Consider the following 18128-nt stretch of genomic DNA (forward strand, 5'->3'; position numbering starts at 1 on the left):
GAGAGCAAAATCTCCGGTTCATAGATTTGTAAATTCATATACATTTTTTTCGGGGACTAAAAGTGCAGAATAAAAACGCTTTATTTATATATTTAAAACTACACGTGTAACAGCATAATTTTCCCGAGCTATGAATTGATTTAATTGCATATTTGCTTCATTATATCATCCTAGTACATCTTTAAAAGTAATTAATTTAATCATGCTTTAAATTAAACATGTTGTTTGACCATTATTTTAGTTTACATGTGGCAAAGCTATTACCACGGAAATTATAGATAGCCGACTTGTTTTCTTGACAACAACAAAAAGAGCAACAGATTGCTTAGCGTGACTAATCAACAGGTCCTATTCAAGGCCGAGGTGTGGACAGCATGGTCCTGTTGTAAATGCAGCCTCTCCTCATCCTCCCTCAGACACGAAACGCTTTTAAAATAATGGGTTTTGGGCATATTTTTGTGCGCATTCGAAGCAAGACATGTAGGCTATTGTAAATAATAAATAATAATAGTATAATATAATCCATTGTAGAATTACGCCGATACGCAGATAAATAAAACCAGTGTATCTATTATCTTGCTATCTTAATAGCCTGTAGAAAGTGCTCATAAATATATTTTTAAAATAACTACGAATCGAATGAGAAGGGACGTCGCCGTAGAATCACTGACAGGATAATGTTTGAGGACCACCGAAACATATGAGTCGGTCAGATGTTGTTGATGGCTCCACCCCTGCTACCTGTACATCTCCCTAGCCATCTTCCAAACAGATCTGACCCGGTAGCCGCATATCAGCTGGCCGCCGCTGAAGCAAGAAGAGGACAACAAACCTATGGAAAGCGTTATCGCAAATCTTTTCTGAAAGGGAATAAATGAGAAAATCGCGGTTATAAAGAGAGAAAGTAGTCTTCAACAGCTAGCGAGACCGCTAAATGTACCAGAAGTAACGGACCTGGTTCTCAACAAGGTGGAGTTTTGTGAGCGAGGGCTACCCATCGATTGCGCTTTACGCTATTCGGTTACCAGATGCAGGAACCTGATCGACAGGTTGCGCGAAGATAAGAGCTGCCTCTTCTGGAAGTATTAAACCGTTACACCAGAACAAACAAGCAAAGAAGAACAGTAAATTGGATTTCCTATATGGAATTAAATGAAAGAGTTTTAAAGAAATATCAGATTTTTTTTTTACACACAATTCGCATTTAGATATGTCTTCTTTAACGATGTGTGAATGACTGCTGCATATGGAACGAACAGATCCTGTCATTTGAAGTGAAGTTTGTGCGTAACAGGTCGCTGAGAACACAACATTTACATAGAAGAAGAACTGATGAAAACGAACCGGGCAGAGTAGCTGAAGAAGAAGGTAGTTAGTTTAAGCAATATGGCTGAATTGTGGGGTAGGGGACACTGTCTGGAACTACTCAAAGAGTCTGGATGCTAGTTATAGAACATGGCAACATATCCCTGAGCATCCGTAGCCTCAGAATAATGCCTAAAGGTAAACAGAGTTACTATCCGGACTCTCCCTCTATCCGCATATCCAAGATGGATGTGATCATCCCGTTCTCCCCAGATGTGCCCTGTGATAGCAACGGGCAGCGCATGTGGTGGGCTTTCCTTGCCTCCTCCATGGTTACGTTCTTTGGTGGTCTCTTCATCATTCTGCTCTGGAGATCTCTCAACTACCTGTGGACCGTCTGCTGCCACTGTAATACCAAAAAAAAGGTTAGTCATATCCATGTGTCCACAGCAGCACTTTTCCAATGCATTCACAACTTGTGACAGAAATGAACTATTGTCTGTGTCGCTGTTTTAGTGTGGTACTGTGGCTTCATACCATTTGGATTCAGGATTTGTGTGTTTTATTATTTGCTATAAGCCTATGATCCTGACAGTCCCTGTGCAATAATGTTTCCCCACCAAAAAATCACCAGGAACAGCATTGTTTCCTTTCCCCCAAATGAAACAATAACAGTTCTAACCCGTAACACAGTTATAACAAATGCATAACATTGTCACCCTCGAAGCATCGTTACCTATCGCCGCACAAAAGCAGCGGCCCTTACAGAGCAAGGGAAACAACTACTTGCGTGCATAAATATTTTAAGAGCGAGTGACCTCACTGATTGAAACGCTACGAGCACGCACCGCTAAATAGCTAGCCATTTCACACCGGTTACCGGTTACGTAGGACACTATTTTTTTAGGCCATATTTTGCATAATGTTGGTTGAGAATGAACAAACACATTAGTATCTCTTACAACCATGTGTCATCTCGTTATCTCAAATTACATGAGCAGAATTAGAGCCAAAGAAAATTGTTAAGGCCATTGACACCAGTAGGCCTGCAATTTAGGCCTGTTTTAAACCTTTACCATAACTCTAACCTTAACCCATTACCCAAACCCTAAACCTAACTCCTAACCCTAAACCCAACCACCAACCACTTACCCTAACCCTAATTGTAACTCTAATTGTAACCCTAACCTTAAACCTAACCCCTAACCCCTACCGAGTGAGATCTCATCTGTATTCTTCGTAGCTGTTTACATATCACCTCAGATAGCATTGAATGAGTTATATTCCGCCATAAGCAAACAAACATAACGCTCACCCAGAGGCGGTGCTCCTCGTAGCCAGGGACTTTAATGCAGAGAAATTTAAATCAGTTTTACCAAATTTCTATCAGCATGTTAAATGTGCAACCAGAGGGAAAATAACTCTGGACCACCTATACTCCAGACACAGAGATGCATACAAAGCTCTCCTCGTCCTCCATTTGGCAAATCTGACCATAATTCCATCCTCTTGATTTCTTCTTACAAGCAAAGATTAGAGCAGGAAGTGACTAGATCAATAAAAGTGGTCAGATGAAGCGGAAGCTAAACTACAGCACTGTTTTGCTGGCAGACTGGCATATGTTCCGGGATTCGGAACATATGCATTGATGATTTCATCCCCACAGTGACCGTATGTACATACCCCAACCAGAAGCCATGGATTACAGGCAGCATCCGCACTGGGCTAAAGGCTAGAGCTGCCGCTTTCAAGGAGCGGGACTCTAACCCGGAAGCTTTGAAGAAATCCCGCTCTGCCCTCCGACGAACCATCGAACAGGCAAAGCGTCAATACTGGACTAAGATCGAGTCGTACTACACCAGCTCTGACACTCGTCGGATGTGGCAGGGCTTGCAGACCCTTACAGACTACATAGGGAAGCACAGCCGAGAGCTGCCTAGTGACACGAGCCTACCAGACGAGCTAAACTACTTCTATGCTCGCCGAGGCAAATAAACACTGAAACATGCATGAGAGCACCAGCTGTACTGGAAGACTGTGTGATCACGCTTTCCGCAGCCGATGTGAGTAAGAGCTTTAGACAGATCAACATTCACAAGGCCGCAGGGACAGACGGATAACCAGGACGTGTACTCCGATCAAGTGTACACCGGCAAGTGTCTTTACTGACATTTTCAACCTGTCCCTGACCGAGTCTGTAATACCAACGTGTTTCAAGCAGACCACCATAGTCCCTGTGCCCAAGAACACTAAGGTAACCTGCCTAAATGACTACCAACCCGAAGCACTCACGTCTGTAGACATGAAGTGTTTTGAAAGGCTGGTCATGGCTCACATCAACACCATCACCCAAGAAACCCTAGACCCACTCCAATTTGCATACCGCCCCAACAGATCCTCAGATGATGCAATCTCTATTGCACTCCACACTGCCTTTTCCCAACTGGACAAAAGGAACAGCTATGTGAGAATGCTTTTCATTGACTACAGCTCAGTATTCAACACCATAGTGCCCACAAAGCTCATCACTAAGCTAAGGACCCTGTGACTAAACACCTCCCTCTGCAACTGGATCCTGGGTTTCCTGACGGGCCGCCCCCAACTGCATTGTCGGAACTAGAAGCACAAGCATTTCGCTACACTCGCATTAACATCTGCTAACCATGTGTATGTGACAAATAAAATTTGATTTGATTTGATTTGATTTGGTAAGGGTAGGTAACACACACATCCGCCACACTGATCCTCAACACAGGGGCCCCTCAGGGTGCATGCTAAGCCCCTACTGCGCTCCCTGTTCACTGCACGGCCAGGCACGACTCCAACACCATCATTAAATTTGCAGATGATACAACAGTGGTAGGCCTGATAACCGACAACAACGAGACGGCCGATAGGGAGGAGGTCTGAGACCTGTCCGTGTGGTGACAGGACAACAACCTCTCCCTCAATGTGATTAAGACAAAGGAGTTAATTGTGGACTACAGGAAAAAGAGGACCGAGCACGCCCCCATTCTCATCGACAGGGATGCAGTGGAGCAAGTTGAGAGCTTCAAGTTCCTTGGTGTCCACATCACCAACAAACTAACATGGTCCAAGCACACCAAGACAGTCGTGAAGCGTGCACGACAAAACCTATTCTCCCTCAGGAGACTGAAAAGATTTGTCATGGGTCCTCAGATCCTCAAAAGTGCACCATCAAGAGCATCCTGACTGGTTGCATCATTGACTGGTATGGCAACTGCTCGGCCTCCGACAGCAAGGCACTGCAGAGGGTAGTGCATTCGGCCCAGTACATCACTGAGGCCCAGCTTCCTGCCATCCAGGACCTGTATATCAGAGGGTAGTGCGTACGGCCCTGTACATCACTGGAGCCAAGCTTCCTGCCATCCAGGACCTCTATACCAGGTGCTATAGATGCTATAGAGGGTAGTGCGTACGGTACAGTACATCACTGGGGCCAAGCTTCCTGCCATCCAGGACCTCTATACCAGGTGCTATAGATGCTATAGAGGGTAGTGCGTACGGTACAGTACATCACTGGAGCCAAGCTTCCTGCCATCCAGGACCTGTATATCAGAGGGTAGTGCGTACGGTACAGTACATCACTGGGGCCAAGCTTCCTGCCATACAGGACCTGTATATCAGAGGGTAGTGCGTACGGTACAGTACATCACTGGGGCCAAGCTTCCTGCCATCCAGGACCTGTATATCAGAGGGTAGTGCGTACGGTACAGTACATCACTGGGGCCAAGCTTCCTGCCATACAGGACCTGTATATCAGAGGGTAGTGCGTACGGTACAGTACATCACTGGAGCCAAGCTTCCTGCCATCCAGGACCTGTATATCAGAGGGTAGTGCGTACGGTACAGTACATCACTGGAGCCAAGCTTCCTGCCATCCAGGACCTCAATACCAGGCGGTGTCAGAGCAGGTGTCAGGACCTGTATATCAGAGGGTAGTGCGTACGGTACAGTACATCACTGGAGCCAAGCTTCCTGCCATCCAGGACCTCTATACCAGGTGCTATAGATGCTATAGAGGGTAGTGCGTACGGTACAGTACATCACTGGAGCCAAGCTTCCTGCCATCCAGGACCTCTATACCAGGTGCTATAGATGCTATAGAGGGTAGTGCGTACGGTACAGTACATCACTGGGGCCAAGCTTCCTGCCATCCAGGACCTCTATACCAGGTGCTATAGATGCTATAGAGGGTAGTGCGTACGGTACAGTACATCACTGGGGCCAAGCTTCCTGCCATCCAGGACCTCTATACCAGGTGCTATAGATGCTATAGAGGGTAGTGCGTACGGTACAGTACATCACTGGGGCCAAGCTTCCTGCCATCCAGGACCTCTATACCAGGTGCTATAGATGCTATAGAGGGTAGTGCGTACGGTACAGTACATCACTGGGGCCAAGCTTCCTGCCACCCAGGACCTCTATACCAGGTGCTATAGATGCTATAGAGGGTAGTGCGTACGGTACAGTACATCACTGGAGCCAAGCTTCCTGCCATCCAGGACCTCTATACCAGGTGCTATAGATGCTATAGAGGGTAGTGCGTACGGTACAGTACATCACTGGAGCCAAGCTTCCTGCCATCCAGGACCTCTATACCAGGTGCTATAGATGCCGGTACAGTACATCACTGGGGCCAAGCTTCCTGCCATCCAGGACCTCTATACAAGGTGCTATAGATGCTATAGAGGGTAGTGCGTACGGTACAGTACATCACTGGGGCCAAGCTTCCTGCCATCCAGGACCTCTATACCAGGTGCTATAGATGCTATAGAGGGTAGTGCGTACGGTACAGTACATCACTGGAGCCAAGCTTCCTGCCATCCAGGACCTCTATACCAGGTGCTATAGATGCTATAGAGGGTAGTGCGTACGGTACAGTACATCACTGGAGCCAAGCTTCCTGCCATCCAGGACCTCTATACCAGGTGCTATAGATGCTATAGAGGGTAGTGCGTACGGTACAGTACATCACTGGAGCCAAGCTTCCTGCCATACAGGACCTGTATATCAGAGGGTAGTGCGTACTATACAGTACATCACTGGAGCCAAGCTTCCTGCCATCCAGGACCTCAATACCAGGCGGTGTCAGAGCAGGTGTCAGGACCTGTATATCAGAGGGTAGTGCGTACGGTACAGTACATCACTGGAGCCAAGCTTCCTGCCATCCAGGACCTCTATACCAGGTGCTATAGATGCTATAGAGGGTAGTGCGTACGGTACAGTACATCACTGGAGCCAAGCTTCCTGCCATCCAGGACCTCAATACCAGGCGGTGTCAGAGCAGGTGTCAGGACCTGTATATCAGAGGGTAGTGCGTACGGTACAGTACATCACTGGAGCCAAGCTTCCTGCCATCCAGGACCTCTATACCAGGTGCTATAGATGCTATAGAGGGTAGTGCGTACGGTACAGTACATCACTGGAGCCAAGCTTCCTGCCATCCAGGACCTCTATACCAGGTGCTATAGATGCTATAGAGGGTAGTGCGTACGGTACAGTACATCACTGGGGCCAAGCTTCCTGCCATCCAGGACCTCTATACCAGGTGCTATAGATGCTATAGAGGGTAGTGCGTACGGTACAGTACATCACTGGGGCCAAGCTTCCTGCCATCCAGGACCTCTATACCAGGTGCTATAGATGCTATAGAGGGTAGTGCGTACGGTACAGTACATCACTGGGGCCAAGCTTCCTGCCATCCAGGACCTCTATACCAGGTGCTATAGATGCTATAGAGGGTAGTGCGTACGGTACAGTACATCACTGGGGCCAAGCTTCCTGCCACCCAGGACCTCTATACCAGGTGCTATAGATGCTATAGAGGGTAGTGCGTACGGTACAGTACATCACTGGGGCCAAGCTTCCTGCCATCCAGGACATCTATACCAGGTGCTATAGATGCTATAGAGGGTAGTGCGTACGGTACAGTACATCACTGGAGCCAAGCTTCCTGCCATCCAGGACCTCTATACCAGGTGCTATAGATGCTATAGAGGGTAGTGCGTACGGTACAGTACATCACTGGGGCCAAGCTTCCTGCCATCCAGGACCTCTATACAAGGTGCTATAGATGCTATAGAGGGTAGTGCGTACGGTACAGTACATCACTGGGGCCAAGCTTCCTGCCATCCAGGACCTCTATACCAGGTGCTATAGATGCTATAGAGGGTAGTGCGTACGGTACAGTACATCACTGGAGCCAAGCTTCCTGCCATCCAGGACCTCTATACCAGGTGCTATAGATGCTATAGAGGGTAGTGCGTACGGTACAGTACATCACTGGAGCCAAGCTTCCTGCCATCCAGGACCTCTATACCAGGTGCTATAGATGCTATAGAGGGTAGTGCGTACGGTACAGTACATCACTGGAGCCAAGCTTCCTGCCATCCAGGACCTCTATACCAGGTGCTATAGATGCTATAGAGGGTAGTGCGTACGGTACAGTACATCACTGGAGCCAAGCTTCCTGCCATCCAGGACCTCTATACCAGGTGCTATAGATGCTATAGAGGGTAGTGCGTACGGTACAGTACATCACTGGAGCCAAGCTTCCTGCCATACAGGACCTGTATATCAGAGGGTAGTGCGTACGGTACAGTACATCACTGGGGCCAAGCTTCCTGCCATCCAGGACCTCTATACCAGGTGCTATAGATGCTATAGAGGGTAGTGCGTACGGTACAGTACATCACTGGAGCCAAGCTTCCTGCCATCCAGGACCTGTATATCAGAGGGTAGTGCGTACGGTACAGTATATCACTGGGGCCAAGCTTCCTGCCATACAGGACCTGTATATCAGAGGGTAGTGCGTACGGTACAGTACATCACTGGAGCCAAGCTTCCTGCCATCCAGGACCTGTATATCAGAGGGTAGTGCGTACGGTACAGTACATCACTGGGGCCAAGCTTCCTGCCATCCAGGACCTGTATATCAGAGGGTAGTGCGTACGGTACAGTACATCACTGGGGCCAAGCTTCCTGCCATACAGGACCTGTATATCAGAGGGTAGTGCACGGTACAGTACATCACTGGAGCCAAGCTTCCTGCCATCCAGGACCTGTATATCAGAGGGTAGTGCGTACTATACAGTACATCACTGGAGCCAAGCTTCCTGCCATCCAGGACCTCAATACCAGGCGGTGTCAGAGCAGGTGTCAGGACCTGTATATCAGAGGGTAGTGCGTACGGTACAGTACATCACTGGAGCCAAGCTTCCTGCCATCCAGGACCTCTATACCAGGTGCTATAGATGCTATAGAGGGTAGTGCGTACGGTACAGTACATCACTGGAGCCAAGCTTCCTGCCATCCAGGACCTCTATACCAGGTGCTATAGATGCTATAGAGGGTAGTGCCACGGTACAGTACATCACTGGGGCCAAGCTTCCTGCCATCCAGGACCTCTATACCAGGTGCTATAGATGCTATAGAGGGTAGTGCGTACGGTACAGTACATCACTGGGGCCAAGCTTCCTGCCATCCAGGACCTCTATACCAGGTGCTATAGATGCTATAGAGGGTAGTGCGTACGGTACAGTACATCACTGGGGCCAAGCTTCCTGCCATCCAGGACCTCTATACCAGGTGCTATAGATGCTATAGAGGGTAGTGCGTACGGTACAGTACATCACTGGGGCCAAGCTTCCTGCCACCCAGGACCTCTATACCAGGTGCTATAGATGCTATAGAGGGTAGTGCGTACGGTACAGTACTACATCACTGGAGCCAAGCTTCCTGCCATCCAGGACCTCTATACCAGGTGCTATAGATGCTATAGAGGGTAGTGCGTACGGTACAGTACATCACTGGAGCCAAGCTTCCTGCCATCCAGGACCTCTATACCAGGTGCTATAGATGCTATAGAGGGTAGTGCGTACGGTACAGTACATCACTGGGGCCAAGCTTCCTGCCATCCAGGACCTCTATACCAGGTGCTATAGATGCTATAGAGGGTAGTGCGTACGGTACAGTACATCACTGGAGCCAAGCTTCCTGCCATCCAGGACCTCTATACCAGGTGCTATAGATGCTATAGAGGGTAGTGCGTACGGTACAGTACATCACTGGGGCCAAGCTTCCTGCCATCCAGGACCTCTATACCAGGTGCTATAGATGCTATAGAGGGTAGTGCGTACGGTACAGTACATCACTGGAGCCAAGCTTCCTGCCATCCAGGACCTCTATACCAGGTGCTATAGATGCTATAGAGGGTAGTGCGTACGGTACAGTACATCACTGGAGCCAAGCTTCCTGCCATCCAGGACCTCTATACCAGGTGCTATAGATGCTATAGAGGGTAGTGCGTACGGTACAGTACATCACTGGGGCCAAGCTTCCTGCCATCCAGGACCTCTATACCAGGTGCTATAGATGCTATAGAGGGTAGTGCGTACGGTACAGTACATCACTGGAGCCAAGCTTCCTGCCATCCAGGACCTCAATACCAGGCGGTGTCAGAGGAAGGCCCTAAAAATGGTCAAAGACTCCATCCACCCTAGTCATAGACTGTTCTCTCTGCTACCACACGGCAAGCGGTACCGGAATGCCAAGTCTAGGCCCAAGAGGCTCCTAAACAGATTCTACCCCAAGCCATAAGACTCCTGAACATCTAGTGAAATGGCTGCCCAGACTTTTTGCATTGCCCTACCCCCCTCCCCTTTGCATTGCCCTACCCCCTCCCCTTTGCATTGCCCTACCCCCCCCTCCCCTTTGCATTGCCCTACCCCCCTCCCCTTTGCATTGCCCTACCCCCTCCCCTTTGCATTGCCCTACCCCCCCCCTTCCCTTTGCATTGCACTACCCCCTCCCCTTTGCATTGCCCTACCCCCCTCCCCTTTGCATTGCCCTACCCCCTCCCCTTTGCATTGCCCTACCCCCCTCCCCTTTGCATTGCCCTACCCCCTCCCCTTTGCATTGCCCTACCCCCCCCCCCTTTGCATTGCCCTACCCCCCCCCTCCCCTTTGCATTGCCCTACCCCCCCCCTCCCCTTTGCATTGCCCCTCCCCCTCCCCTTTGCATTGCCCTACCCCCTCCCCTTTGCATTGCCCTACCCCCCCTCCCCTTTGCATTGCCCTCCCCCCTGCCCCCCTTTGCATTGCCCTACCCTCCCCTTTGCATTGCCCTACCCCCCTCCCCTTTGCATTGCCCTACCCCCCCTCCCCTTTGCATTGCCCTACCCCCCCCCCCCTCCCCTTTGCATTGCCCTGCCCCCCCCCCCTCCACCTTCTACACCACTGCTACTCTTTGATTTGATTCAACTTAAAATTAAACTTTAAATAACCCTTGTCCTCATGAGGGATGATTTTCCTTGTTTTTACTATCCTTGTGGGGACTTGGAGGTTGTAAGAACACAACACACACACACACACACACACACACACACACACACACACACACACACACACACACACACACACACACACACACACACACACACACAGTTGACAGGCTTCCGTCAGTCAGTCCAGAATAGTGCTAGCTGGGATAATGCTAGCTGGGATAATGCTAGCTGGGATAGTGCTAGCTGTGATAATGCTAGCTGGGATAATGCTAGCTGGGATAGTGCTAGCTGGGATAATGCTAGCTGGGATAGTGCTAGCTGGGATAGTGCTAGCTGGGATAATGCTAGCAGGGATAATGCTAGCTGGGATAATGTTAGCTGGGATAGTGCTAGCTGGGATAATGCTAGCTGGGATAATGTTAGCTGGGATAGTACTAGCTGGGATAGTGCTAGCTGGGATAGTGCTAGCTGGGATAATGCTAGCACCCTCGTTAACCGGCGATAGCTGACACATTCATTAACCCGGCGATAGCTGACACCCTCATTAGCCGGCGATAGCTGACACCCTCGTTAACCGGCGACAGCTGACACCCTCGTTAACCGGCGATAGCTGACACCCTCGTTAACCGGCGATAGCTGACACCCTCAAAGACAATGGTTTGGCTGTGTCGGATGGTGGAACTGCGTTGGTGAGCAGTTGCTCTTGCGATCATTTTCACGAAACCAAACCCGCCCCACTCGCGTTAGATGTTCACATCGAGAAAGTGAACTTAATCTTCTTTTTTTAACACGAAAAAATCAGGACTTTTATCATCCTAATGGAGATATTACTTCTCACTGTTAATGTAATTTCTGTTGATGCTTTAGGTATAAAACCGGGAGCTACTTGTGGATTTGACAGCTCTAACGTAGGTCCACCTCCGTCTCCGCCGAAACCATGTGGGTGTCGGCTAAACATCGGTTTGCGGCTGAGCCGTTGTTGCTCCTAGACGTTTCCACTTCACAAGACTTACAGTTTTTTTAAGCTTTATTTAACCAGGCAAGTCAGTTAAGAACAAATTCTTATTTTCAATGACGGCCTGGGAACAGTGGGTTAACTGCCTGTTCAGGGGCAGAACGACAGATTTGTACCTTTTCAGTTCGGGGGTTTGAACTCGCAACCTTCCGGTTGCTAGTCCAATGCTCTAGTCCAATGCTCTAGTCCAATGCTCTAACCACTAGGCTATCCAGCCGCCCCAGTTGACTTGGGGCAGCTCTTGCAGAGCAGAAATTTGACGAACTGACTTGTTGGAAAGGTGGCGTCCTATGACGGTTCCACATAGAAAGTCACTGAGCTCTTCAGTACGGGCCATTCTGCTGCCACTGTTTGTCTATGGAGATTGCATTGGTTGTGTGCTCGAGTTTATATACCTGTCAGCAACGGGTGTGACTGAAATAGCCCGAATCCACTTTCGAAGGTGCCTTCGGAAAGTATTCAGATCCCTTTGAGTTTTTCCAAATGTTATTGTCCCTTATTCAAAAATTGATAAAAATAAAATAAACATTCAATCTACACACAATAACACATAATGACAAAGCAAAAACAGCTTTAACATTTTTTTAATTTTTTTTAGAAATGTTTGCTAATTTATTAAAAAATAAAACACTGAAATATCACTTTTACATAAGTATTCAGATCTTTTACTCAGTACTTTGTGGAAGCACCTTTGGGCAGCGATTCCATCCTCAAGTGTTCTTGGGTATGACACTACACATAGATGTTCTTTACCAGTCTGCCATCAGATCTGGCACCAATGCTCCTTATAGGACACATCACTGCACTCTATACTCCTCTGTAAACTGGTCATTTCTGTATGCCCGTCGCAAGACCCAGTGGTTGATGGTTATTTATAAAACCCTCTAAGGCCACACTCCCACCCAATCTGAGATACAGTTGAAGTCGGAAGTTTATATACACTTAGGTTGAAGTCATTAAAACTCATTTTTCAACCACTCCACAAATGTCTTGTTAACAAACTATAGTTTTGGCAAGTCGGTAAGGACATCTACTTTGTGCATGACACAAGTAATTTTTCCAACAATTGTTTACAGACAGATTATTTCACTTATAATTCACTGTATCACAATTCCAGTGGGTCAGAAGTTTACATACACTACATTGACTGTGCCTTTAAACAGCTTGGAATATTCCAGAAAGTTTTCTTCAGTTTCTTGGCAATTTCTCGCATGGAATAGCCTTCATTTCTCAGAACAAGAATCGACTGATAAGTTTCAGAAGAAAGTTATTTGTTTCAGGCCATTTTGAGCCTGTAATCTAAACCACAAATGCTGATGCTCCAGATACTCAACTAGTCTAAAGAAGGCCAGTTTTATTGCTTCTTTAATTAGGACAATAGTTTTCAGCTGTGCTAAAATAATTGCAAAAGGGTTTTCTAATGATCAATTAGACTTTTAAAATTATAAACTTGGATTAGCTAACACAACGTGCCATTGGAACACAGGATTGATTGTTGCTGATAATGTGCCTCTGGACGCCTATGTAGATATTACATTCAAAATCTGCCGTTTCCAGCTACAATAGTCATTTACCACATTAACAATGTCTACACTGTATTTCTAATCAATTTGACGTTATTTTAATGGACAAAAATTGCTTTTCCTTCAAAAACAATGACATTTCTAAGTGACCCCAAACCTTTGAATCGTAGTGTATATATAGAGAAAGAGAGATAGAAACAGAGAGAGTGTATGTATGTATGGATAGATGGATAGATAGATAGACACAGAGAGAGCGGTATGTATAGATACAGTGGGGAGAACAACTATTTGATACACTGCCGATCTTGCAGGTTTTCCTACTTACAAAGCATGTAGAGGTCTGTAATTTTTATCATAGGTTACACTTCAACTGTGAGAGACGGAATCTAAAACAAAAATCCAGAAAATCACATTGTATGATTTTTAAGTAATTAATTTGCATTTAATTGCATTACATAAGTATTTGATCACCTACGAACCAGTAAGAATTCCGGCTCTCACAGACCTGTTAGTTTTTCTTTAAGAAGCCCATCCTGCTCCCACTCATTACCTGTATTAATTGCACCTGTTTGAACTCGTTACCTGTATAAAAGACACCTTTCCACACACTCAATCAAACAGACTCCAACCTCTCCACAATGGCCAAGATCAGAAAGCTTTGTAAGTACATCAGGGATAAAATTGTAGACCTGCACAAGGCTGGGATGCGCTTCAGCACAATTTACAAGCAGCTTGGTGAGAAGGCAATAACTGTTGGCGAAATTATTTGAAAATGGAAGAAGTTCAAGATGACGGTCAATCACCCTCTGTCTGGGGCTCCATGCAATATCTCACCACGTGGGGCATCAATGATCATGAGGAAGGTGAGGGATCAGCCCAGAACTACACGGCAGGACCTGGTCAATGACCTGAAGAGAGCTGGGACCACAGTCTCAAAGAGAACCATTAGTAACACACTACGCCGTCATGGATTAAAATCCTGCAGCGCACGCATGTCCAGGGCCGTCTGAAGTTTGCCAATGACCATCTGGATAATCCAGAGCAGGAATGGGAGAAGGTCATGTGGTCGGATGAGACAAAAATAGAGCTTTTTGGGCCAAACTCCACTCGCCGTGTTTAGAGGAAGAAGGATGAGTACAACCCCAAGAACACCAACCCAACCGTGAAGCATGGAGGTGGAAACATCATTCTTTGGGGAAGCTTTTCTGCAAAGGGGACAGGACGACTGCACCGTATTGAGGGGAGGATGGATGGGGCCATGTAACGTGAGATCTTGGCCAACAACCTCCTTTTCTGAGTAAGAGCATTGAAGATGGGTCATGGCTGGGTCTTCCAGCATGACAACGACCCGAAACACACAGCCAGGGCAACTAAGGAGTTGCTCCGTAAGAAGCATCTCAAGGTCCTGGAGTGGCCTAGCCAGTCTCCAGACCTGAACCCAATAGAAAATCTTTGGAGGGAGCTGAAAGTCCGTATTGCCCAGCGACAGCCCCGAAACCTGAAGGATCTAGAGAAGGTCTGTATGGAGGAGTGGGCCAAAATCCCTGGTGCAGTGTGTGCAAACCTGGTCAAGAACTACAGGAAACGTATGATCTCTGTAATTGCAAACAAAGGTTTCTGTACCAACTATTAAGTTCTGCTTTTCTGATGTATCAAATACTTATGTCATGCAATTAAAATGCAAATTAATTACTTAAAAATCATACAATGTGATTTTCTGGATTTTTGTTTTAGATTCCATCTCTCACAGTTGAAGTGGACCTATGATAAAAATTACAGACCTCTACATGCTTTGTAAGTGGGAAAACCTGCCAATTTTGCAGGTTATCAAATACTTGTTCTCCCCACTGTAGATAAATTGATAGATAGATAGACACCGAGAGAGCGGTGTGTATTGATAGATAGTGCCATTTTGGATAAATCCCTATTCTTATCCTCTAAACTTGTAGAAAAATCGAATACATTGTTCAGTACAGGTAACAACTCATCAAAGATGTGGCTAGACAGTGAGTTCCTAGTTGAATCCTCCAGTGTAGTAATGATCTCCCAGCCTAATGCACATTAGTGAGAGAGATGGCAAAGGGAGGGGAGGACAATCCTCTGACCTTCAGTGATCTCTCTCGCTCTCTCACTCTCTCGCTCTCTCTCTCGCTCTCGCTCTCGCGCTCTCTCTCGCTCTCTCTCCATCTCAATTCATTTAAATTCAAGAGGCTTTATTGACATGGGAAACGTATGTTCACATTGCCAAAGCAAGTGAAATAGATAATAAACAAAAGTGAAATAAACAAAGTCAACAGGAAATATTACAATCACACAAAAAGAATAGACATTTCAAAAATCAAACTTTGTCTATATACAGTGTTGTAATAATGTGCAAATTGTTGAAGTACAAAGGGCAAATAAATAAGCATAAATATGGGTTTTTATTTACAATGGTGTTTGTTCTTTACTGGTTGCCCTTTTCTTGTGGCAACAGGTCACACATCTTGCTGCTGTGATGGCACACTGTGGAATTTCACCCAGTAGATATGGGAGTTGATCAAAATCGGATTTGTTTTCAAATTCTTTGTGGATCTGTATAATCTGAGGGAAATATGTGTCTCTAATATGGTCATACATTGATTTGGCAGGAGGTTATGAAGTGCAGCTCAGTTTCCACCTCATTTTGTGGGCAGTGAGCACATAGCCTGTCTTCTCTTGAGAGCCATGTCTGCCTACGGCGACCTTTCTCAATAGCAAGGCTACGCTCACTGAGTCTTTACATAGTCAAAGCTTTCCTTAATTTTGGGTCAGTCACAGTGGTCAGGTATTCTGCCGCTGTGTACTTTCTGTTTCAGGCCAAAAAGCATTCTAGTTTTCTCTGTTTTTTCTTAATTACTTGGCACATTGAAAATGAGTATCCTATCTTTTTGATTTCTCATGATTCGTTTTGGTCTAATTGTGTTCGCTCTCTCTCTCTCTCTCTCTCTCTCTCTTGTTCTCCTGCTCTCTCACTGTTACCAATCATTGTATCAACCATGTCTACTATAGATCATTCAATCACTCTAATCAGCGTGGATTTATTTGAGAACACAGATTTGAGTTACTTAAGAAAATAAACATCAGTGTATTTCATTTTGATGTGTTGACTTTCAATAGCAGATGAGATGACTACTACTGTAGTGGCAACACTAAGAGACCTGAACCAGTATAGATGACTACTACTGTAGTGGCAACACTAAGAGACCTGAACCAGTATAGATGACTACTACTGTAGTGGCAACACTAAGAGACCTGAACCAGTATAGATGACTACTACTGTAGTGGCAACACTAAGAGACCTGAACCAGTATAGATGACTACTACTGTAGAGGCAACACTAAGAGACCTGAACCAGTATAGATGACTACTACTGTAGTGCAACACTAAGAGACCTGAACCAGTATAGATGATGACTAAGAGACTGAACCAGTATAGATGACTACTAGTGACAACACTAAGAGACCTGAACCAGTATAGATGACTACTACTGTAGAGGCAACACTAAGAGACCTGAACCAGTATAGATGACTACTACTGTAGTGACAACACTAAGAGACCTGAACCAGTATAGATGACTACTACTGTAGAGGCAACACTAAGAGACCTGAACCAGTATAGATGACTACTACTGTAGAGGCAACACTAAGAGACCTGAACCAGTATAGATGACTACTACTGTAGAGGCAACACTAAGAGACCTGAACCAGTATAGATGACTACTACTGTAGAGGCAACACTAAGAGACCTGAACCAGTATAGATGACTACTACTGTAGTGGCAACACTAAGAGACCTGAACCAGTATAGATGACTACTAGAGTGACAACACTAAGAGACCTGAACCAGTATAGATGACTACTACTGTAGAGGCAACACTAAGAGACCTGAACCAGTATAGATGACTACTACTGTAGAGGCAACACTAAGAGACCTGAACCAGTATAGATGACTATACTGTATGGCAACACTAAGAGACCTGAACCAGTATAGATGACTACTACTGTGGCAACACTAAGAGACCTGAACCAGTATAGATGACTACTAAGAGACTGAACCAGTATAGAGACAACACTAAGAGACCTGAACCAGTATAGATGACTACTACTGTAGTGGCAACACTAAGAGACCTGAACCAGTATAGATGACTACTACTGTAGTGGCAACACTAAGAGACCTGAACCAGTATAGATGACTACTACTGTAGTGGCAACACTAAGAGACCTGAACCAGTATAGATGACTACTACTGTAGTGGCAACACTAAGAGACCTGAACCAGTATAGATGTACTACTGATGCAACACTAAGAGACCTGAACCAGTATAGATGACTACTACTGTAGTGACAACACTAAGAGACCTGAACCAGTATAGATGAACACTAGGTAGGAGTTGGTTAAATCACAGAAGACTGGAACACTAGGTAGGAGTTGGTTAAATCACAGAGAGACTGGAACACTAGGAGTTGGTTAAATCACAGAGAGACTGGAACACTAGGAGTTGGTTAAATCACAGAGAGACTGAAATACTAGGTAATAATGAGTAAGCCAGTGACTTTTCTGAACCATATCGAACGAACATGAATCACTCTTCCTCCACCGCGTGCCATCCATCTCTCCCTCCCTTCTGCTCTCTCCTCTTTTGCATTTCTCTCACTCACTCGCTCCTGTCATGTCTTCTCTCTTCCACTACCCCCCCCCCAATAATCACACACCCACACACAAAGGTGTAATGTCAGACAGTCGCCAGGCAACAGATTCAATGTCAGTCAGTTGGCAGGCAACGGATGTAATGTCAGTCAGTCGCCTGGCAACGGATGCAATGTCAGTCAGTCGCCAGGCAACAGATGTAATGCCAGTCAGTCAACAGGCAACAAATGTAATGTAATTCATTCGACAGGAAACAGATATAATGTCAGTCAGTCGCCAGGCAACACATGTAATGCCAGTCAGTCAGTCGC

General features: G+C 46.3%; 1 protein-coding gene across 7 annotated transcripts in view; it reads left to right on the forward strand.

The window, feature by feature from the left end:
• The first annotated feature begins 735 nt into the window (after window positions 1-735).
• The window catches only part of LOC135523378 (calcium-activated potassium channel subunit alpha-1a), a 225342-nt gene continuing 207949 nt past the window's right edge, over window positions 736-18128 (forward strand). For 5 of the 7 annotated variants that reach the window (XM_064950009.1, XM_064950012.1, XM_064950011.1 and 2 more), the window contains exon 1: window positions 737-1730. In XM_064950009.1, coding sequence (XP_064806081.1) covers window positions 1440-1730 — 291 coding nt within the window. In that variant the 5' untranslated portion in view covers window positions 737-1439. Of the gene's footprint in view, window positions 1731-18128 lie in introns of all 7 variants that reach the window. The other 2 variants (XM_064950017.1, XM_064950010.1) reach the window with 1 other exon arrangement.

The sequence above is a fragment of the Oncorhynchus masou genome, chromosome 31 (genome assembly GCF_036934945.1).
Source record: "Oncorhynchus masou masou isolate Uvic2021 chromosome 31, UVic_Omas_1.1, whole genome shotgun sequence".
In the NCBI taxonomy this organism is placed as follows: Eukaryota; Metazoa; Chordata; class Actinopteri; order Salmoniformes; family Salmonidae; genus Oncorhynchus; species Oncorhynchus masou.